Source organism: Nycticebus coucang, chromosome 18, assembly GCF_027406575.1.
Source record: "Nycticebus coucang isolate mNycCou1 chromosome 18, mNycCou1.pri, whole genome shotgun sequence".
NCBI lineage: Eukaryota > Metazoa > Chordata > Mammalia > Primates > Lorisidae > Nycticebus > Nycticebus coucang.
Window position 1 is genome coordinate 20,868,020 of NC_069797.1, and position 23,622 is coordinate 20,891,641.

A 23,622-nucleotide genomic window follows, 5' to 3' on the forward strand; every position below is an offset into this window, starting at 1 on the left:
AGTGACGTCACCGAGGCCGCCCTCCGGCAAGACTCAGCGCCTACCAGGAGCCGAGCTTTGGCTCATCATGGAGTTTTGTCAGGTTCAGGCTCCTACCTCCGTGAGTGCTCTTCTGCGTCCCTTGTCCTTTTTTCCTTGTCTGTCTTGGATTTTCTTTCTTCTCCTGTTCCATCCACCTTGGATTTCTGGGTTACCTGACCTCGCTGGCTGCGCCTGGGCCGGAGATAGGGGGCTTTGAGAAGATTTACTATTTCACTTACTGGTTCTGCGAATATTTTTATTCTTTTCATTCATGCAGGCACTGTGTGCCTTAAACACGTCTCCTTTCACTCTCTACGGTTTAAGCCTCGTGGGAAACCAGGAGCAGGTTAATGGGGGATCTGTGGGGCGGGGGGGGGCGGTTTCTTGGAGGAGACCTCGACACAGATACAGGGCAACTGAACCAGGAAAAGCTTCTGAGATCCGGAGTGCGTGTAGGAGTTAGGGAGGCAAAAAGGCACTGAAAGAGGTTTCATGCAGAAGCAAACATGTTCAAAAGCAAAAGATAGAGCAGGTGTGTGAAAAAGTGAAGAAGTTCAATTGGCTGGTGGTGAACCATTCAGCGACCTTAACCTGAGGATAACTCAAAGTTGGCAGGTTTTAAGCAGAAGAGTGACTGGATGAGATTTAGGTTTTAATTTGCTGAGGTAGCGCTCTGAAGTAGAGACTGGCCTAGAGGGTACCGTTAGAAGGCTGTGGTTGAAATATGCTAAGAGGTGGGTGACCTCTACCATGGTAGTAATGTTGAGTTTCCAGAAGTGAAGACAGTAAAAAAGATATTAAGGAGAGAGAATCTGAAGGACCTTATGAAAATCTGAAGCATCTTATATAGGGAAAGGAAGGGGTTAAGGAGGACATCCAGGTTTCAGGGAAGAAAAACTACAAGTATTTAGTGGACGGTGCTAGGAGTGGATTTTGAGAAAAGTTCGGCGTTGGGCGGGTAGAGTGCTCAAGCTCAGGAGTTCCAGACCAGCCTGAGGAAGAGTGAGACCCTGTCTCTACTAAAAATAGAAAGAAAGAAAAAAAAACCTAGCCGGGTGTGATGGCTCACACCTGTAGTCGAAGCTACTTGGGAGGCTGAGGTAAAAGGATCACTTGAGCCCAGGAGTTTGAAGTTGCTGTGAGCTGTGACACCAGAGCACTCTAGCCTGGAGAAACAGTAGAAAGACTCTCAAAAAAGCAAAACAAAACAAAAAAAATTTTTTTTTTGTAAAGACTGAGTCTCACTTTATGGCCCTCGGTAGAGTGCCGTGGCCTCACACAGCTCACAGCAACCTCCAATCGCTTAAGCGATTCTCTTGCCTCAGCCTCCCGAGTAGCTGGGACTACAGGCGCCCGCCACAACGCCCGGCTATTTTTTGGTTGCAATTTGGCCGGGGCCGGGTTTGAACCCGCCACCCTCGGTATATGGGGCCGGCGCCTCACCGACTGAGCCACAGGTGCCGCCCAAAACAAAAAATTTTAGTATGGGGCAGGCAAGCTGCCTGTAGGTTGGCCACGGAGAATCTAGAAGTCAGATGGAAACAACAAAAGCTCAGGACAGAGATCTCAGCTGAAATAGAGATATAAGAAAAATCACTGGTGGGTTCTAGCCTGGCTGGGGCCTGCTAAACAACAATGGCAACTGCAACAAAAAAATGGCTGGGCGTTGTGGCAGGTACCTGTAGTCCCAGCTACTTAGGAGGCTGAGGCAAGAGAATCGCTTAAGTCCAAGAGTTTGAGGTTGCTGTGAGCTGTGATGCAACAGCACTCTACCACAGGTGACATAGTGAGACTCTATCTCAACAAAAAATTTAAAAAAAAGGAGATAGGGTCTTACTGTGTTGCCTAGGCTGGCCTCAAACTCCTGGGCTCAAGTGATCAGCTACCATGCCCAGCCTCATTTATTTTGATCTTCACTTTACATGCTCTTTAGATTCTTTTTTCTTTCTTTCTTTCTTTCTTTTTTTTTTTGTTATTGTTGCAGTTTTGGCCGGGGCTGTGTTCAAACCTGCCACCCTCAGTATATGGGATTGGTGCCCTACTCTCTGAGCCACAGGTGCTGCCACACTAGATTCTTTTCTAGTCCTTTATTCTTCTTAAAAGTCTCCATGGTGGGCAAAATCGTCATGTTTTAACTAGATTCATTTTCCTCAGGAACAAACCTGGCTTGAGGCTGCCCAGGCCTTCATCCAAGAGACCCTGTGTTCACCTGGCAAGGAACCTAATGTTCCTTTGACTCAGTTGGTAATTGATTGTGTGAAGACTGTCTGGCTGTCTCAGGGAAGGAACCAGGATTATACACTACCCCTCAGCTATAGGTAAGGATTGTGCAGGGAGGTTGAATTTGGGGTTGAAAAGGAAGGACCTGTAGTTAGAAAAGGGAAAGTGAGAAGAGTGAGTGGAGGACAAGGTGGCCTAAACACATCCCCTTCTTACTTTTTACTGTTGTTTTTTTTTTCTTTTATGAGATAAGATCTCACTCTGTTGCCCAAGCTGCAGTACAGTGGCATCATCATAGCTCAGTGCAGCTTCAAACTCCTGGGCTCAAGCAATCCTCCTGCCTCAGCCTCCTCAGTAGCTAGAACTGTAGTCACACACCACCACACCCAGCTAAACACATCTCCTGCAAAATGTTTCTATCCTCCATCAAGCTTTCCTTTTCCTAAAGTTCTTCTAAATTGGGTTAAGTCAAGTTTAGGGAAAAGGAGAGGAAGAGGGCAAGATAGAAAGAAAATTTGGAAAAAGCTCTCAAAGTGAGGAAATAACAAAAAAAAATCTGGTACTATCTTTGTTTTGCGTATTAGGAAATTAAGATACAGAGAGATGTGTGACTTCATAAAATAAACATCATTGTGTTTACAACCTGAGTTTAAGCTCTTCTGAAAACGTATTTTTGTATTTGCTTATTTTACTCTACTGACATTTATGGCCAAATAAGTTTGAGAGACATTGAATACGATAACCTGCCCTAGGAGAGTCACAGGGCTTATTAACATAGTAAGGACTCTGAAAAGTCCTTCAAAAGTAAATCTGTTTACCTCCTCATAGAGGTAGCTGCTTTCTTGAATGTGGAGTATATTATTTTCATGAATATTTATATATATTTTTTGTGGGGTGGGGGAGGCAGAGTCTCACTATGTCGCCCTCAGTAGAGTGCTGTGTGGCATCACAGCTCACAGCAACCTCAAACTCTTGGGCTTAAGCAATTCTCTTGCCTCAGCCTCCCAAGTAGCAGGGACTATAGGCACCCACCACAATGCCTGGCTATTTTTTTTGTTGCAGTTGTCATTGTTGTTTGGCTGGCCCAGGCTGCGTTCAAATCCACCAGCCTCGGTGTATGTGGCTGGCGCCATAACCATTGTGCTACGGGCACTGAGCCTATTTTTATAATTTTTACTATGCAAGCATCTAACACTAAGCAGTATACGGTAGAGATCTGCATACCTTTAGTCTTTAAATAACTTGTACCATGCCTTATATACTCTCTGCAATTTGCTTTCTGTGTTTAATGGTATACTTCTGAGATTTAGTCATATTGCTACATAGCTGTAGCTCTACATATAGAGCTCATGTAATGGTTCTATGGTATTCTAGTCTGTGAATATACATGTCACTATTTATCCTTTTAAAAATAAAAACGGTAGAACTCTGTCTAGGGAAGGATATTTTTCCCTGGCACTCCCTTAACCCACTTACGACAGTTGGGGAAACACTTCACACAACCTGGTTATCTGTGTCAGTAAAGGCAAAGAATCTTCGATGAGAAGACAACTTAAGTATCTAAACATCATTTCATAATTCTGTGTACATTTTTTCATCCATGGCGTTTATTATAAACCAATAGTACTTAAAATGCTGGTCTGCCAGAATGAAAATCAAGACTTTGTTGAGAAAGTCTTGCCTGTGAAAAAGGATTTAGCTGAACTAAAGCATGTGCAGCCTCATGCTTGAAATCCCATCACTCTGGGAGGCTGAGGTGGGTGGACTGCTTGAGCTCAGGAGTTTGAAACCAGCCTGAGCAAGAATGAGACTCTGTCTCTAGTGAAAGTGGAAACAACTAGTAGGGTGTTGTGGCAGGCACCTGTAGTCCCAGCTACTAGGGAAACTGAGGCAAGAGAATCACTTGAGCCCAGCAACCTCCATCACAGCAACCTCTAACTCCTGGGCTCAAGCAATCCTCTTGTCTCAGCTTCCCTAGTAGGTGGGACTACAGGTGCGTGCCACAACACCCTACTATTTATTTCTACTTTTAGTAGAGATGGAGTCTCATTCTTGCTCAGGCTGGTTTCAAGTAGCTTCCCCGAGTAGCTGGGATTACAGGCACCTACCACACCTGGTCAAGATATTACTCAGCAGTCTTTCTTCCTGCTTTCCCTAGGTATTGCTCAGCTTTTGGACCCAGTACCATCCTCAATTTCTTTTTTTTTTTTTTTTTTTTTTTTGTAGAGACAGAGTCTCACTTTATGGCCCTCGGTAGAGTGCCGTGGCCTCACACAGCTCACAGCAACCTCCAACTCCTGGGCTTAAGCCATTCTCTTGCCTCAGCCTCCCGAGTAGCTGGGACTACAGGCGGCCGCCACAACGCCCGGCTATTTTTTGGTTGCAGTTTGGCCGGGGCCGGGTTTGAACCCGCCACCCTCGGTATATGGGGCCGGCGCCCTACCGACTGAGCCACAGGCGCCGCCCCATCCTCAATTTCTTAAGCCTTTATCCTCCAGCTTTTTCCCTTTTTTTTTTTTTGGTTTTTGGCCAGGGCTAGGTTTGAACCCGCCACCTCTGGCATATGGGATGGGCGCCCTACTCCTTGAGCCACAGGCGCCACCCCAGCTTTTTCCCTTTCAATCAATCATACAAACTCATCTCTTACTCCTTGTTCCCCTTCAACCTTCTCTTGGGCTCTTGGAGATTTGTTGGGGTTGGACCTGACTTTGTAGAACCTCTGTGCTCCCTTCACTCTACAGCTTTGTGTCAGTACAGGACCTCAGGACCCACCAGCATCTGCCATGCTGCAGCCACCTGTCCTGGAGCGGTAGTACATACCAGGCTTGGGCCCAGGAGGCTAGACCAAATGGGACTGCTCTGCCACGGGAGCGGCTTTTGCTTTTAGGGATGTTAACAGACATATCAGGGGAACAAGAATGCAGGGATGGAAGCCTCTATGTGCAAGATAACACTGGAGTCCTGTGCTGTGAGGTGAGTGGAAGGCAAAGGTCAGCTGCTTTAGATCCTAATAAGAATGATGTCTAGGGAGCAAGTCAGTTTAAGTCTCAGAGGGAACAAAGGAGGATGGGGGTGGATTGGATGCTAGGGTCCTAGTTAACCCTTGTTCTTGGTCTTTTCTAGCTCATAGATCTGGACCTTTCTTGGTTGGGCCATCTCTTTCTGTTTCCCAGTTGGAGTTACCTGCCTCCTGCCAGGGGGAATTCCTCAGGGGAAGGGCATTTGGAACTCTGGGGTGCTCCTGTGCCAGTGTTTCCTTTGCCAATCAGTCCTGGCCCTGTCACTCCTATTCCTGTCCTCTACCCAGAGAGTGCCTCCTGTCTGCTCAGGCTCAGGTAATTCTTCTCCTGCCGGGGGTGGAGGGAGCACTATGAAACCTGGAGGGCAATGGTGGGTCAGAATGGGAGGGAAGGAAGGATATTGATGGTAATATATAGGTGGAATATGCCAAATCAAGGGAATGATGGGGTTTTGAATGTTAAGAGTGTTAAGAGTTTGAAATTAACTTGGGAGGGGAAAAAAATGTTAAGAACTTACTTCAAGGGAAGTGTGTCTTGTCTAAGAGCAAGAAGAATTTGGAGGTTTTCAGAATAACAACTCTGTGCTAGAGATATTTTATATCACTGTTACATTTCTTTTCTTTCTTTTTTTTTTTGAGACAGAGTCTTACTATATCACCCTCTGTAGAGTGCTATGGTGTCACAGCTCACACCAACCTCAAACTCTTGGGCTTAAGTGATTCTCTTGCCTCAGCCTCCAGCAGCTGGGACTACAGGCGCCCACCTCAACACTCAGCTATTTTTGTTGTTGTTGTCATAGTTGTTTAGCAGGCCCTGGCCAGGTTGGAACCCACCAGCCCCAGTGTATGTGGCTGCTGCCTTAACTGCTGAACTATAGGCATTAAGCCCACATTTTCTTCTTTTCTTTCTATTTATGTATTTATTTATTATTTTGAGAGTCTCACTCTGTTGCCCAGGCTAGAGTGCAGTGGCATCAGCCCAGCTCACAACAGCTTCAAATTCCTGGGCTCAAATGATCCTCCTGCCTCATCCTCCCAAGTAGCTGGGACTACGGGTGCTGGCTACAATGTTTGGCTATTTTTTCTATTTTTAGTAGAGATGGGGTCTCACTCTTGTCTCAAACTACTGAGCTCAGGAAATATACCCATCTTGGCTTCCCAGAGTGCTGGGATTATAGGCATGAGCCATCATGGCCGGTCATGGACATATTTTCTTAATGTGGAAGGGAAAACATTTGTGGGAAAAAAGAAGAGAAATAGGGTGGCGCCTATGGCTCAGTGAGTAGGGCGCCGGCCCCATATACCCAGGGTGGCAGGTTCAAACCCAGCCCCGGCTGAACTGCAACCAAAAAATAGCTGGGTGTTGTGGCGGGTGCCTGTAGTCCCAGCTGCTCCAGAGGCTGAGGCAGGAGAATCGCAGAAGCCCAAGAGCTAGAGGTTGCTGTGAGTCCTGTGACATCATGGCACTCTACCAAAGGCAGTAAAGTGAGACTCTGTCTCTACAAAAAAAAAGAAGAGAAATAAAAATGACTTCTCTCCTCTTCCTTCTTTCTTAGAAGCAAGCTCAGAGCTATGCAGCAAAACCTGGCTGGGAAGCTGGTTCGATTGAGTGCTCTGATAAAAAGTAAACAGAAAGCTTACTTTGTCCTTTCTCTTGGTGGACCATCCCCAGGCAGCAGCCAGCCTGTCAGCCATGTGTCCATTGTCGTGCAGGTGAGGAGTAGGGTCAACTTGGGTATGGAGGTGTGGAATGGGGGTTGGAGTTTTTAATAGGAAAAATAACATCACTGATGGAATCATGTAGTAAAGGAGGATAGCTGGGGAGAGTTGTTTTCTGAAACAGTGCTGTTGAGGAAAGATCAGTTTATGTCTGTGCTTGGAGGTAAGGAATAGACTTTTTGCTATGCAACTCATTTGAATACACAGCTTTTGTATTGTGTGTGTCCTTTTAAAAACCTGTCAGAATCACTTGTTTTCACTCTGTATTAGGAGGATGACCAAGTGAATCATTCACCATAACACTGTTAAGACATCGAATAAGTGCATTTTTATTTTTATTTTTTGACCAGGGCTGGGTTTGAACCCGCCACCTCTGGTGTATGGGGCTGGTGCCCTTCTCCTTTGAGCCACAGGTGCTGCCCTCGAATAAGTGCATTTTTAAAAAACGTGGGACTGGGGTGGTGCCTGTGGCTCAGCGGGTAGGGTGCCGGCTCCATATACGGAGGGTGGGGCCCTGGCCAAACTGTAACAAAAAAATAGCCGGGCGTTGTGGCCAAACTGCAACAAAAAAATAGCCGGGCGTTGTGGCAGGCGCCTGTAGTCCCAGCTACTTGGGAGGCTGAGGCAAGAGAATCGCCTGAGCCCAGCAGTTGGAGGTTGCTGTGAGCTGAGACGCCACGGCACTCTACCGAGGATGATAAAGTGAGACTCTGTCTCCCAAAAAAAAAGTGGCACTGATTGTTGACTCTTTTTACATTAACTGGTATAATTTTTAAATCGTTAATTTTTATTCTAACCATTGTTTTACGACTTATAATTATCTGAATGCTTTTTCAAAAGCATTCAAAACAAGTAAAGAAGGAAAGGGCTTTCTAACATACATATCAAAAAAGGAAACTGTGAAACTTTGTGCCAATTCGGTGTATGTATGTGTGTGTGAGATGAGCTTGAGTAAAAGTGATTTAGAGTATAAAGTAACTAAAAATGTTAAAACTAAAACTGGTTAGTTTTACTTGAAGATTCAGCAAATTGGAAAAAAAAAACTTAGATGCTGCTCAAATTTCTGATCTTGGTTTTTGAGCTTACATATTTTCTTTTCTTTTTTTTTTTTTTTTGAGACAGAGTCTCACTATGTCACCCATAGTTGAGTGCTATGGTGCCACAACTCACAGCAACCTCCAACTCTTGGGCTTAAGCAGTTCTCTTGCCTCAGCCTCCCAAGTAGATGGGACTACAGGTGCCCCCCCCCCAATACCGAGCTATTTTTTTTTTTTTTTTGTAGTTGTTATTATTGTTTAGCAGGCCCAGAACCCACCAGCCCCAGTGTATGTGGCAGGCACTCTAACCACTAAGCTACAAGTGCTCAGTGGCTATTTTTTAGAGACAGGGGTCTCGTACTGGCTTAGGCTGGTCTCAACCTGTGAGCTCAGGCAATCCACCCTCCTCGGCCTCTCAAGTGCTGGGATTACAGGCGTGAGCCACCACTCCTGGCCTTATTTTCTCTCTTTTTTTTTTTTTTTTTGTAGAGACAGAGTCTCACTTTATGGCCCTCGGTAGAGTGCCGTGGCCTCACACAGCTCACAGCAACCTCCAACTCCCACTCCTGGGCTTAGGCGATTCTCTTGCCTCAGCCTCCCAAGTAGCTGGGACTACAGGCGCCTGCCACAACGCCCGGCTATTTTTTGGTTGCAGTTTGGCCGGGGCCAGGTTTGAACCTGCCACCCTCGGTATATGGGGCCAGCGCCCTACCGACTGAGCCACAGGCGCTGCCCTGGCCTTATTTTCTTTATATTACCATTAGAAAATTCTGTGAAGGATAGGGCTGGCTCATTCATATGTTGTATGTCAAGGGAGAAGTCCCTGAAATGTGCTTGAATTTCTTCAGGGTGACCAAAGTGGAATAAGTCATTCAGGTCATTTATAATTTTATTATAGCTCCTATATAGTATTGATTTATGAAACAAGCAGAGAATAATACAAAACAGTATGTAAGTTCCAAGATGTATAGTACAGTTTGTAACTGCAGTAGTGGGTCAGCTGCAGTTTATTACATGGGGCAAAGGTTTGTGAGACTTTAGACTTCATCTGGCTCTTAAAGGATGGGTGGGATTTGAATCACTAGAATACGTGGGAAGATATTCTGGAATGGAAAATAACCTGTATCTACATTCAACCTTTACTGAGCATGTGCTATGTGCTTGGTAACTTAGAGGCACAAAATTGAGTAAGATAATGGCTCTCGTCCTCTAGAAACTCTCAACCAGATGAGTGAGTCTGTGATCACTGTGCAGAATCCTAAAGACTGCAGACATGCATATGCATGAGATGTAATGAGGGTACCAAGATGGGCTTCGGAGTAAGCTCTAGAGGTCAGGGGAAGACTGATCTTAGTATGTTTATGAGCTACTGGAGAGACATGTTAGAGATAAATGGATACTTTAGATGAGCCAGTGAATCTCTTCTATAGTAGAAAATAATAGAGTATAGTAGAGGAGCTGAGGTCATCTCTGGAAATGAGACTAGACTCTGAAAAGAAGAGTAAAGGTTAAATTCACTGCTGTGCTAGATAGTCAGGGAGAAGAGATTGTTAAGCCATGACAGGGGCCCAATTGGAGAGGCACTGGAGTACCATGATCTGTCTCCCTCAAGTAGGTTCTGCTTTAGAAAAGGAGTTGAGGAAGCAGAAAGCTGTGGTGATGTGGTGTTGGTAGGCTCCAGCGTGAAGGGTTAAGAGGGCCTGCACTCAGATTCTGCCTGGCATTCAGACAGGAGAAGGAAAGGACCTTACCATCTGTGTGAAGGAGAAGGGACTCAGAGGTCATAGGTCCTGGTGAGAAGATAGAGGACAAATTTCATGAACCTGGGGGGAGGCACTAGGATTCCTTCATTTGTTTGTTCTTACCATCATTAACGATGTGCCTGGTGCCAAGCAGCAAGTTTATTAAGGTCTTAGTAGTGTATTATGATGAGTTGTGAAGTCTAAGGTTTAATTTGTAGGAATCAGCTGGTTTTAGGGTAGAAATGAAGGTATGTGAAGCTGAGCTCAGTTAACTGTGAAGTTCAAGTGCCTGAGTCATCAGTGTGTTTTGAAGCCCCTGAGAAAGGCAACAATGTTCTGTTATGCCTGTGGGAGGAACACACCCTAGAAGATTGTTATACTTATAAAAATCTCATCCATGACACTTTCTTCCTTGTGCTTAAATGTTCTTCAACAACCCTAGCATCTTCCTTCTCTAGTCCATAGTACCTTGTGTGGCATTTCTGGGCTGTTTTTCTCATCTTGGCTCTCTCTTCTTACCTCCTGCAACTCTCAACAACATTCCCTCTTCTCCATCCTGACTACTATTTTCCACTATTTTCAGTGTCCCCAAGTCACACCTCGTTCATTCTAAATTCTTTTTTTCGTGTGTGTGTGTGTGCCCTGGCATCAACCTTGCTCACAGTAACCTCAAATTCCTGGGCTCAACAGTAAGTAAAGCAAACAGACAACCTTCAGAATGGAAGAAGATCTTTGCAGGTTATGCTTCCGACAAAGGTCTGATAACTAGAATCTACAGAGAACTCAAACTAATCAATAAGAAAAGAATAAATAACCCCATTTTTTAAATTTTTATTTTATTTTATTGTTAAATCATAGCTGTGTACATTAGTGCAATCAAGGGGTACAATGTGCTGGTTTCATATGCAATCTGAAATATTCTTATCAAACTGTTCAACACAGCCTTCATGGCATTTTCTTAGTTATTATATGTAGACATTTGTATTCTGCATTTAGTAAGTTTTGCCTGTACCCATTCTAAGATGCACCATAGGTGTGGCCCCACCCATTACCCTCCCTCCACCCTAACCTCCCCCCTCCCTTCCCTTTCCTTGGCCCTTTCCCCATATTCTTGTGCTATAGTTGGGTTATAGCTTCGTGTGAAAGCTATAAATTAGCTTCATAGTAGGGCTGAGTACATTGGATACTTTTTCTTCCATTCCTGAGATACTTTGCTAAGAAGAATATGTTCCAGCTCCATCCACGTAAACGTGAAAGAGGTAAAGTCTCCATCTTTCTTTAAGGCTGCATACTATTCCATGGTGTACATGTACCACAATTTGCTAGTCCATTCGTGGGTCGATGGGCACTTGGGCTTCTTCCATGACTTAGCAATTATGAATTGGGCTGCAATAAACATTCTGGTACAGATGTCTTTGTTATATTGTGATTTTTGGTCTTCTGGGTATAAACCTAGTAAAGGAATTACAGGATCGAATGGCAGGTCTATTTTTAGGTCTCTAAGTATTCTCCAAACATCCTTCCAGAAGGAACGTATTAGTGTACATTCCCACCAGCACTGTAGAAGTGTGCCCTTTTCTCCACATCCACGCCAACATCTCTGGTTTTGGGATTTTGTTATGTGGGCTACTCTTACTGGGGTTAGGTGATATCTCAAAGTAGTTTTGATTTGCATTTCTCTGATGATTAAGGATGATGAGCTTTTTTTCATGTGTTTGTAGATTATGCATCTGTCTTCTTTAGAGAAGTTTCTCTTCAAGTCCCTTGCCCACCCTGAGATGGGATCATTTGTCCTTTTCTTTAAAAAAAAAAACAAAAAACTATGAACAAATTCCTATGCATACTGTGCATATCTTATTTTGAAGTAAAAAAACAAAACAGGAACAAATACAATCACACCACCTCGTGTGGCCCACAGGCCACAGTTTGAGGATCCCTGCCTAGTCGATAGGCTTTGTACCTGTAATTTGTTTTCTTGAATGCTCTTCCTTGGAGTTACAGCTTGCTGAACTTCTTTCTTGGCTCAGCTTCCCACCTTGGCTTCATAGAGTCCGATTCCATCCAGTTTTTCTTCCTCTGCTCAGGAGCCTCTGCCGAGGGTTGCTACAAGTCATTCATCTTCCCAGAATTCAAGTGAACCTTCTGCCTCAGCCTCCCAAGTAGCTGGGACTACAGGTGCCCACCACAATGCATAGCTAATTTTTCTATTCTTAGTAGAGATGGGGTCTCTCTTTTGCTCAGGCTGGTCTTGAACTCCTGAGCTCAAAGGATCCTCCTGCCCTGGCCTCCCAGAGTGCTAGGATTACAGGCATGAGGCACTATGCCCAGCCTGAGTTCTGAATACTTCTGTGTTGCCTCCTCTTTGAATCACTCGTCTCTATCCTTTCCATTTAGACCAGTGGTTCTCGACCTTATTAATGCTGCGACCCTTTAATACAGTTCCTGTGGGTCACGACCCACAGGTTGAAAACCGCTGACTTAGACAAACCAGATATCCTTTAGGACTCTGTTAAGTTCCACTTCTTTCGCTAGGTGTGCCTGATCATTCCAGTCCATCCTGACCTTCTCTTTCTGAATGCATATCAAAACCTTAACAATAGGCCAGGTGTGGTGGCTCACGCCTATAATCCTAGAACTCTGGGAGGCAAAGGTGGATGGATTGCCTGAGCTTACCGGTTCAAGACCAACCTGAGCCAGAGCAAGACCCAATCTCTAAAAAAATAGCTGGGTGTTGTGGTTGGCACTTGTAGTCCCAGCTACTTGGGAAGCTGAGGCAAGACAATCACTTGAGCCCAAGAGTTTGAGGTTGCTGTGAGCTATGATGCCATAGCACTCTACTGGGGGTGACAAAGTAAAACTCTGTTTCAAAAAACCTTACCAATATATATTGGTTTGATACTTGATTATGCAGTAAAACTCCCACAGTTGACCACCTCCTTAAGTTGACCTAATTTTGATAGACTAGATGTACACCACATGTACATGTCAGTACAGTAGGCCTAGTTAGTCCCTTAGGTTGACCACCTCCATATGTTAACCAGTTTGTTACAGTCCCTTGGGTGGTCAACTTACAGAGGTTCTGCTATATATGGCTGCATGTTATTGCTTAGGTTTGTGTCTGTGTTCCCCAGTGGTGCGAAATACATTGGAGAAAAGGGAAGAGTTTATTCTATATCTCTTAACATTGACCCCCTTGCTGGATCCATACATGCCCAATATGTATGAATTACATAAAGAAATGTTTGTAGGGCGGCGCCTGTGGCTCAGTAGGGCGCCAGCCCCATATGCCGAGGGTGGCGGGTTCAAACCCAGCCCCGGCCAAACTGCAACCAAAAAATAGCCAGGCGTTGTGGCGGGCGCCTGTAGTCCCAGCTGCTCGGGAGGCTGAGGCAAGAGAATTGCTGAAGCCCAAGAGTTGGAGGTTGCTGTGAGCCATGTGACGCCACGGCACTCTACCGAGGGCCATAAAGTGAGACTCTGTCTCTACCAAAAAAAAAAAAAAAAGAAATGTTTGTATATTATGGCATGGGATAGGGGAAATGCCGAAGAGGGCATACTTTTCTCAATGAAATATTTATGTATTTTGAAGGAAGTTTTAGGAATGGTTTGCATCTTGGGGAAGGGATTATTAAACATTTAGCATCTCCTATGAGAGAGGAAAGATCCTGAAAGTTCTGTGGCCTAAGATTTAATTGGCAAACATAGAGAAGATGAAGAAATAAGGGAAAACTCATGGGGAACAAGTCTTTGAGGTCAAATCGCAATGGAAAGAGACTCTAGCAGAGGGCAGCATTGGGGGAGATGTCTCATGTCCCATTTTCCCTGCCTCCTCGCAAGCCAGGTTCCTGCTCAGCTGGTGTGGCACCGAGCCCTTTGGCCTGGTAGGGCCTATGTGCTGACAGAACTGCGAGTATCCAAGATCCGTGGTCACTGTTACCATGTTTGGATGACCAGTCCCTCCTCCCGTCTGTTGCTGCTGAAACCAGAATGTATACGTGAACTAGAACTGGACCTCAAAGGACCCCTCCTAGAGGCTTCCCCCAAGCTACTCCCCACACCCAGCAACTCGCAGCAAGGGGACAGGAAGGGACAAAGAGGTTTTGTCCGGGACTCCAGACTCTTATCATATTCGGTGAGCATCAGAAGAGATCCTACAGCCTGAGGGGCAGGAAATGTGGGTCTCCAAAGAGGAAGGAAGTAGAGACCAACTGGACCTCTGGCCTCTTTGCAGGGAACAGTTACTGGAGTGTTGAATGAGCCTGCTGGCCTCTATGAGCTAGACAGGCAGCTGGAGCTCTGCCTTGCCTACCAGCAGTTCCATGGCTTCAGGAGGGTGTTGCGACCAGGAGTCTGTCTGGAGGTACGTGAGAGGTCAGGGCTGGTGACCTAAAGAGCCCCTCTCAGCAGCTTCAGTTACCCTCATGAACTTGGCTTTTTCTGTGGTAGGGTGGGAACTTCCAAAACGAAAATATACAAGTAAAAAGTGCGTGTGTTAGCTGGGCGTTGTGGCGGGCACCTGTAGTCCCAGCTACTCGGGAGGCTGAGGCAAGAGAATCACCTAAGCCGAGGAGTTGGAGGTTGCCGTGAGCTGTGATGCCATGGCACTCTACTGAGGGTGATAAAGTGAGACTCTGTCTCTACAAAAAAAAAAAAAAAAGTGCATGTGTGCGGGGCAGTGCCTGTGGCTTAGTGAGTAGGGTGCAAGACCCATATACCAAGGGTGGCGGTTTTGAACCCAGCCCTGGCCAAACTGCAAGAAAAAAAACAGCTGGGCATTATGGCAGGCACCTGTAGTCCCAGCTACTTGGGAGGCTGAGGCAAGAGAATCACCTAAGCCCAAGAGCTGGAGGTTGCTGTGAGCTGTGAGGCTACAGCACTCTACTGAGAGCGACAGAGTGAGACTCTAGTCTCAAAAAAAAAAAAGTGTGTGTGTGGTCAGGGTGTGTGCTCTTGTAAAGACTGATTTGGACAAAAGCTCAGATTGGAAAGGAGTAGTAGAATCATGGGCACCATGAGGACCAGTTGAGGCCAGAGCATCTCCTCCAGAAAGCCCTTCCAGCTTTCTGGAAGGCAGTGGTTGAAGCTCAGAGGGCCCAAATGACCTGAGGCAGCCTGGTGAGAAGCCTGAACCTTACTTGTCTAGCCAGGAGCCACCTGGCCCAAGGCAGACTGAGTGGAGCTTGTGGGAGATGAAGGCTGACCACCAGGGCATGAGTGTGTTGTAAGTTGAGGCCAGCCAGTGTAGGAAAGATTGTGTTTCTTCCTCTTGGAACCCAGGCAGTGGGCTCACTTTTCCTGCTTTCCCAGCTCCAGGATGTTCACCTCCTTCAGTCAGTGGGTGGAGGGACAAGAAGGCCAGTGCTAGCTCCCTGCCTCCGTGGTGCTGTTCTTCTTCGGAACTTCTCTTGTCAGAAGCCTGGAACTCAGTCATCCCACCAAGCCTATGGGACATCCCTGTATGAGCAGCTGGTATGGGAACATCAGTTAGGACTTCCCCTCTACCTGTGGGCGACCAAGACCCTGGAAGAGCTGACTTGCAAGTGAGGAGGATGAAGGTCTGGGTTGGGGAGGTGGTGGGAATAGGACACTTCCTCTGCATGGGAAGCAGGATCCTCAAAGAGACGAGGTCTTGGAGGAATGACTGTGCTTTTTTCCCGGGCCAAGGTTATGCCCCCGTGTGCTGCGACACCATCAGTTCCTACAGTGTTCCTCTCCTGGGAACCCCAGCCTAGGACTACAACTCCTGGATCCTACCCTGGATGTTCTAGCTCCAGCAGGCAGCCCCATTCGGAAAGCACATAATGAGATGTTTGAAGAGCTGCATTGCTGTCCCCTCCAGAAGGTATGAGGTTGTGGGGGAAAGATGGGTGGCAGAGCTAATACGCTGGACACTCGGGACACAAGGGGCTTACAGTCTGATTTCTCTTCTCTCTCAACAGTATGCTCAGCTGCAGACTCCCTACTCTTTCCCCACTCTGGCTACCTTGAAAGAGGAAGGGTGGCGCAGGGCCTGGGCCTCCTTTGACCCTAAGGCTCTTCTGCCCCTGCCAGAATCCTCCCACCTGTCCAGCTGCCAACTCAATCACCGCCTGGCCTGGTCCTGGCTCTCTCTGCTGCCCTCTGCCTTCTACCCAGCTCAGGTAAAGAGGGGACACCAGCAAGGCTCACGGGATTTCCTCTTTGCCATTCTCATGGCCACTATACTAGTCCAAGTTGCTGTTATTTTTTTGTTCTTGACTATACAATGTACTAGACAATGTACTAGACTGCTTTCTCTGTTCTCAGCCCCCTCTCATTCATTATCCCTGCATCTCGAAAGTGGGTAAAAATGTAACTTGAATTATAGAACTCAATTGTTTAAATCCCTTTTGTGGTTCTCCTAGTACATATAAAATAAAACCAAACTCCGCATTATGTCCTGTGAGGTCCTACCTGGTCTCTTACCTCTTAACCTCAATTTGTGCCCTTTCTTTCCTGCTGCATATACAAATGCGTGTGTGTGTTTCTTTTCTTCTTTTCTCCTTTTTTTATGGAAGCAGAGTCTCACTCTATCACCCTGGGTAGAGTGTCATGGCATCATGATGGCTCATAGCAACCTCAAACTCCTGGCGCAAGAGATCCTCTTGTCTCAGTCTCCCTAGTAGCTGGGACTACAGACACCAGCCATGATACCCAGTTAGTTTTTTCTATTTTTAGTAGAGATGGGGGTCTCACTTTTGCTCAGGATGGTCTCAAACTCCTGAACTTAAGAGATCCACTCACCTTGGCCTCCCAGAGTGGGAAGATGACAGGTGTGAGCTACTGTGCCTGCCTAGCCACATGTATGTTTTTTCTTTCTTTCTTTCTTTTTTTTTGGAGACAGAGTCTCAAGCTGTCATTCTGGGGAGAGTGCCATGGTGTCATAGTTCACAGCAACCTCAAACACTTGGGCTTGGGTGGCACCTGTGGCTCAAGGAGTAGGGTGCCGGTCCCATATGCCGGAGGTGGTGAGTTCAAACCCAGCCCTAGCCAAAAACCAAAAAATAAATAAATAAATAAATAAAATAAAACACTTGGGCTTTAGCAATTCTCTTGCCTTAGCCTCCCAAATAGCTGGGACTACAGGCACTCGCCACAGTGCCTGGTTATTTTTATGTTGCAGTTGTCGTTGTTTTAGTTGGCCTGGGCTGGTTTCAAACCCGCCAGCCCTGGGTTTGAAACCAGCCTACCCACTGAGCTACGGGCACCACCATGTATGTTTTTTCACATCTGTCTTCCCCACTTGAGTATAAGTTATTTGAGATGAGAGACCATGTCTTTTTTTATCCACTTTGTAGCTCTACCATTTAACACAGTACCCAGCACATGGTTGATGCTCTGTATTTGTTTAACAAATATTTGATACATCGGCCTTCATCTTTCTGCAGGTTTTACTTGGGGTTTTGGTAGCTTCATCTCATAAAGGTTGTCTGCAACTTCAGGACCAAAGTGGTTCCCTGCCCTGCCTGCTCCTGGCCAAGAACTCACAGCCCCTCACTGACCCATGGCTCATAGGTGTGGAGTTCAGATGTGCAAAGAAGATGGTGGTGGGTTAATGGTTCTCAGAAGTGGGGGAGCTTGGGAAAAAGCATCTGCTGGGATGTATCAGAGATACTGAAGTGACACATGTTGACCAATAACTCCTGGGAGAGTGATATGGTAGGCCTTATCTTACTTTTTCCTACATTCTTAGAAAAATAATGGTCTTATTTGAGTTTTGAGTTTTATAGACAGGGAAACCCTGGAGAAGAAAGTTTCTTAGAGTTATAAACAGGCATTTCAGAGACTTGTGAGAAAGTATAATCAAGGGCTTTCAGCCTAGGTGGCCAGGGTAGGATTGGACGTGAGGATGGAATGGTTTCACCTTGGAGGTGTCACCCTTCTAAGGTGGGGGTCAGATGTGGACAGTAGTTAGGGAACAGCTCTGGTCTGGGATAGGCAGTGAGACCTGAGGTATGGTCTGCCTCACTACCCACCCCACAGTTGTCTTTTCTTACCAAAATAGAAAACTTTCTTCCTCTAGGCTGTCTGGTGCGGGCAGAGAGGTTTCAGTTGGTCATAGAGAGGACCGTCAGAAGTAACTTCCCTTCCTGGAGGGAGCTGAGCATGCCAGGCTTTATCCAGAAGCAGCAGGCCAGGTCAGCTCCTTGGGGCAGTGGCTATGCTCCTGAGACTGAGGGGTAGGAAGGCCCTGGTGCAGGTGGTGGGATGCTGGGGCCTAAAACTCCCTATGCCTGCATCACTAAGCAATCTATTCCTTGTCCTTCCCAACAGGATCTATGTCCAGTTCTTTCTGGAGGATGCCCTAATCCTGCCTGTACCCAGATCCTTCCTTCATTCAGCCACTTGCTCAACACCTCAGACAGATCCCACTTGCCCAGACAGACCCTACAAAGAACAGAGCCGGCTGTTCTTGCTGTCCCACAAAGAGGCCCTCATGAAGCGGAATTTTTGTGTCCTCCCAGGGGCCTGTTCAGAGGTGCCCAAGCCCACCCTCTGTTTCCATGTGTCAGGAAGCTGGCTTGGAGGCACACAGAGGAAGGAAGGGACTGGATGGGGCCCAGCCGAGCCTCAGAGAAGTGAGGACAAGAATAAGAAGGTAAATGGGGACTCCAAGGACCTAGGACCTGACCTTCTGTGCCCCGAGCCTCTGGTTGGGACCCCAGCAACCTGTGCTCTCTTACACAGGTTCTCCTTATCTTCCTTGGCTCTTCCGTCCGCTGGTTTGAGTTCCTGCACCCAGGGCACGTGTACCGACTTGTGGCTCCTGACTCCCCTGTGAGTGTGCTGTAGTCTCAGCTGCTTGGGAGGCTGAGGCTTCATCACATCCCTCTCAAGAAGGCTTTATGGGGGGCGGCGCCTGTGGCTCAGCAGGTAGGGCGCCGGTCCCATATGCCAGAGGTGGCGGGTTCAAACCCAGCCCCGGCCAAAAAAAAAAGAAGGCTTTATGGGTTGGCTTCTGGAGGGTTGCACCAGTGCCTAGTCACTCTTTAGGTTTCCTACAAGAAGGCTGGATTTAGATAAAGCTGGAGGGCTCATCTGTGTTGAGATCACTTCCTTCTCTAGGCTCCAGAAAGAAAACAAGATTGGGTCAAAGTATTTTATGAACCTCCTCCTGGGCTAGGATACACTCAGAAGCAGTCATCTTCCCATTTCCCAGCAGACGTCAGTGTTGTTCGAGAATGACAGTTCATCGTGTGTGTCTCAGCGTCCTCTGGAGTTGGCTGGCTGTGTAACCTGCATCACTGTCCGGGATGAGTGGACGCTGGAGCTTGAGAGCTCCCAGGATATCCCAGGTGTTCTGGGTACAAACAAGGCACTGCCTGAGTCCTCACTGACTGACCTATTCTGTAGCAAGTAAATGTCCATCAGCCCCTTTGGTAAATTCGGCTACTGTCTCCTACCAAGTTAGCTGTACATGTTCTGTTTTCTGCTCCAGTGTGTGTTTCTTTTTTAAAGTTTTGATTTTTTTTTTTTTTTTTACTTTTCCCATTGGTTTTCTTTTTTTAGAGATGGATTCTTGCTTTGCTGCTCAGGCTGGAATAGGCCATTCATAGGCACAATCATAGTGCACTGTGGCCCCGAACTCTTGGCTCAAGGGATCCTCCTGCTTCAGCCTTCGTAGTTTGGCATGTGTTTCATTAATGTGATTTAGCATGTGTTTCATTAATGTGATTTAGCTGCTGAAGTAATGTTAGTGTTAGAGAGAAGTTGTGTTTCATCTCTGATTGTTCCCCTAGTATGTAATTTTTTTTTTTTCGTAGAGACAGAGTGTTACTGTACCGCCCTCCGGTAGAGTGCCATGACGTCACACGACTCACAGCAACCTTTAACTCTTGGGCTTACACGATTCTCTTGCCTTAGCCTCCTGAGCAGCTGGGACTACAGGCACCCCCCACAACGCCCGGCTATTTTTTGTTGTTGTTGCAGTGTGGCCAGGGCTGGGTTTGAACCTGCCACCCTCGGCATATGGGGCCGGCGCCCTACTCACTGAGCCACAGGCGCCACCTCTGTAATTTTTTTTTTTTTTTTTTTAAGAGAGAGTCTCACTATATTTCCTTCAGTAGAGTGCTATGACGTCATAGCTCACAGCAATCTCAAACTCTTGGGCTTAAATGATTCTCTTGCCTCAGCCTCCTGAGTAGCTGGGACTACAGGTGCCTGCCTCAATGCCTGGCTACTTTTTTATTGTAGTTGTCATTGTTGTTTGGCAGGCCCAGGCCAGGTTTGAACCCGCCAGCCCTGGTTTATATGGCTGGTGCTGAGCTACAGGTGCTGAGCCCCCTAGCATGTGATTTTTTTGAAATTATAACAAGCAGTCGTTTTCACAATTAAGGAAAAGCCTTAGCAGTAAAAGGAAATAAGAGAAACATTAGAAAATATAAGCAAAAAGCTGAAATCTCAAGAAGGGACTTTAGCAAGAAGTAGCTGGCGAGGCCTTGGGAACAACTATACTTTCCTCGCGTAAGCTTTTTGGGGTAGTTGCACAAATAAATGAAGAAGGTGGCCAAGTGTGGTGGCTCATGCCTGTAATCCTATAGTCAGGAGTTGGAAACCAGCCTGAGCAAGAGCGAGACCCTGTCTCTACTAAAAATAGAAATAGTAGCTGGGTATCCTGGTGGGTAGCTGTAGTCTCAACTGCTTGGGAGGTTAAGGCAAGAGGATCACTTGAACCCAAGAGTCTGAGGTTAACTTTGAGCTATGATACCATGGCACTCTACCAAGGGCAACAGAGTGAGCATGAACCCCCGAGGTATAAACCTGCAAGTGGTAGGCTGATATTCTAGATGGAGATTTACCTGTGCCAGTAAGGCCTCTGGTTACAAAGGGGTATAGGTTTTGAATGATCTGCCACAATTTTTATTGTCCTCATAAGCCCTGTTATTTTTTGATTTGGCAGAGCTCAGTTTTCCATGGCTTTATATATTAAATTTTAGCAGATATTTAGCTCCTTTTTTTGTCTTTTGATCTTTATAGTCTATGCTGTGCCTCCATTCTTAGTGTATTTCTCTGACCTTCTAGCTTCACCGATTCCTTAGTGTCTTTCTCAGCTGAGATTTTGTCACGGACACTGTGTGAGCCGCTTCTGACCCCTCCTTGGACGAAGCCTGGTAACAAGCTCTCCTTTGGGGGGGAAGGTGTCAAATAGAGTGATGTGGTCCTGACAGATACCACTAACTCCTACTCCTTTCTTCTGTAGGGAACACTAAGGCCATGCGAGAGTGTGTGAGGCTAACCGTAGTCCTAGTTACTGCTGACTGTGAATTCCCCCCTCACTTGGACATCTATATCGAAGACCCATACTTGCCTCCCTCACTAGGACTTCTTCCAGGAGCCCAGGTCTACTTTAACCAGCTGGAGAAAAGAGTTTCCAGGTGCATGTCTGTGTAGTGTGGCCTGGCTGCCTCTCCCTATGGTTCTCTTTTAATGCTCACCCCACTTAATCTTGCTGCAAGGACACCTTCCCTTTGATGTAACTTTCTACGTGTGTGCCTGCCATTTGTGTCCACTAACCTGATGAGATGCTGCAGTCCAGTCTTCTAGTCTTCTCCCAGCTTTGGTAGGGCCACAGCCAAGGTTTGTCCTCAGGGTGGCAGCCAACATGTGGTCTGTGATCTCTGAGTCCCAGCTCCTACCCCTACTACTTGACTTCTTTTTCCTCCTCATCACTATGCTTCTTCCACTTGTAGATTCCATAATGTTTACTGTTGTTTCCGGTCATCCACTTATGTGCAGATCCTGAGTTTTCCCCTGGAGACTACAATCAGGTCAGTGCCTCGGGCCCTGACCCCTAAACCTCGTGGCTTCACATCTGCATCCCTACATGGCCCTGGCTCTTTTTGTCATCACTATAAGTCTTCCCCAATCCTAGCAGAATCTGTTAAATCAGATTTCCTCTACCCCAAATAAAAAATGTACAATATTTATCATTTGTGTTTTAGACTTTAGAAGTCTTTTCAATCTAATATGCAAATATTTCTTGGCTTGGTATTTAAGTCTGAAAAGTAATTGATGGCTATCAGAGATCAGGAATCAAAATGGGGGTGCCATGGGGCTTTTAGGAGAGCATGGAAGCCACCGTTGTGCCCATCCCAATGCCCGCTAAGTCCTTCCAGACCCTCTCTGCTTTCAGAATCCCTTCGTCTATTTCTTACTCCTGTCTGTCTTTGTCTCTAGTGTTTTGCTGCCCCAGGTCTACCTGGCTGAACTTCTGCAGGGTGGCAGGGCCCCATTCCAGGCCACTGCTTCTTGCCATATTGTTTCTGTGTTTAGCCTTCAGCTCTTCTGGGTGTGTGCTCATTGTACCAGCATCTGCCCCCAGGTAAGGAGGGGAGAGGCTGATCTGGGTGTGGATCAACAGAGGGATGAAATGAGACCAAGAGGATTTTTCTAACCATTGTCTTCATCCCAGGGAAGGTGCACTCGTCAAGGCCCCACTTGCCCTACGCCAACATCTATAAGCCAGGCCAGCATCAGGTAAGAGCACAGGCAGCACCATTGTACCATTTACTTCATTTGTCTGCTATATCTCTATTAGCATAGTTCCTGGCTTATAGGAATTGCTTAATAGATATTTTTTGAACGAATGAATGAATGAAGGTGAAGTGAGCTAAATACTGGAAACAGTGGGGAAGGAGGCATGTTGGGTTCAGAGATCAGTCACCTGGGTTGCCGTAGGACTTTTTATTTCCTCTGCCCTCCCTTCAGTCTCCTGGTAGAGGATGGGACTGCTGAAGCTGTGGTGACCTGTAGGAATCATCATGTGGCAGCAGCACTGGGGCTGAGTCCTAGCGAGTGGACCTCCCTCCTAGAGTTTGTCCGAGTGCCAGGGAAAGTGGCCTTGCAATTTTCAGGGTCTGGAGCCCAACTTGAGGTGAGATGTCTGGGAGGTGGGGCTCAGATAACCCAGATTTTTCAGGCTTTAGCAGAGGGTTAAGGACTTTGTGTTCTGTTTAATCCTGAGTTTCCCTTTCTAGTCCTCAGCCAAGATTGACAAGCCCTTGACCCTCTTCCTCCGGACACTTTGTACCAGCCCCTGTGTCCTCCGCCCTATTGTACTTTCGTTTGAGCTTGAGAGGAAACCTTCTAAAATTATCCCATTAGGTAAGGGTGGAGATGGAGGTGGGGTTGTCATTGTGATACAGATAGACAGGAGGAAGGGTGAGGGATTATAGGGGATTTCTGCAGTTGGGGAGGATAATGGTGAATGGGGACTAAAAACCACATGCCTAGCACTTACATTTTTCCTCTCTTCCCATTTCAGAGCCTCCTCGGCTACAGCGATTCCAGTGTGGAGACCACCCTCTCCTGACTCATGTGAATCCCAAGCTCAGACTATCCTGCCTTTCTATCCAAGAGTGAGAGCACCCCAGATGTCTGGGGGTCTCTGCTTCCTCCTATTTAACCTGAACTGCAAGAATGGCCTGAAAGTTCTTCTGGCCTTGCTGGAAACCTGAGACCTGGGTCCCAGCTATTCCACTTTGTCATGGCTCCTACTTTCTCTGTGACTGAACTAGGACTTGAGATCCCTGGATTCACAAACTGCTACCCACTGTAATTTCTCCTCCTTGGTATTCTGGCATGGGTCTGCCTGGGAGAAATTGTGGGAACAGACAAATCATTGTGCTGTTGATTAACTTCCTCTCTGGGGTCAAGCACCTGCACTCACAGGTGACCCTGAGCACCTGGGTTCTGCCTTTGTGGCAGGAACTGGAGGAACAAGACTTCCCCCTGTGGGGGTGCTGATGACAGGCCTTTTGGTCTGCAGTAAATAAAGCTCTGGTGAAGTTTCTCTCGCGTGTTCATGTCCAGGGGCCCAGGCCTCCTCAATTCTGGTGGCTAGCCA

General features: G+C 46.7%; 1 protein-coding gene across 3 annotated transcripts; it reads left to right on the forward strand.

Moving 5' to 3' along the window:
* Window positions 1-171: 171 nt before the first annotated feature.
* CTC1 (CST telomere replication complex component 1) lies at window positions 172-23,572 on the forward strand. Of its 3 annotated transcripts, none has more exons than XM_053570590.1 (23): window positions 178-367; window positions 2,176-2,339; window positions 4,983-5,214; window positions 5,365-5,576; window positions 6,817-6,973; window positions 13,600-13,890; window positions 13,990-14,118; window positions 15,066-15,298; window positions 15,423-15,600; window positions 15,698-15,898; window positions 17,165-17,291; window positions 17,800-17,914; window positions 18,051-18,375; window positions 18,465-18,554; window positions 18,937-19,133; window positions 20,799-20,887; window positions 20,977-21,151; window positions 21,467-21,544; window positions 21,954-22,098; window positions 22,189-22,253; window positions 22,485-22,650; window positions 22,754-22,880; window positions 23,041-23,572. In XM_053570590.1, the coding sequence occupies exons 1-23, from the start codon at window positions 293-295 to the stop codon at window positions 23,136-23,138; spliced, it is 3,669 nt and encodes a 1,222-aa protein (XP_053426565.1). In that variant the 5' UTR covers window positions 178-292; the 3' UTR covers window positions 23,139-23,572. The 3 variants fall into 3 exon arrangements, with proteins under 3 accessions (XP_053426567.1, XP_053426565.1, XP_053426566.1); XM_053570591.1 differs by having other exon boundaries at window positions 179-367; window positions 18,940-19,133; XM_053570592.1 differs by lacking the exons at window positions 21,954-22,098; window positions 22,189-22,253; window positions 22,485-22,650; window positions 22,754-22,880; window positions 23,041-23,572 and having other exon boundaries at window positions 172-367; window positions 21,513-21,648.
* Window positions 23,573-23,622: the final 50 nt, after the last annotated feature.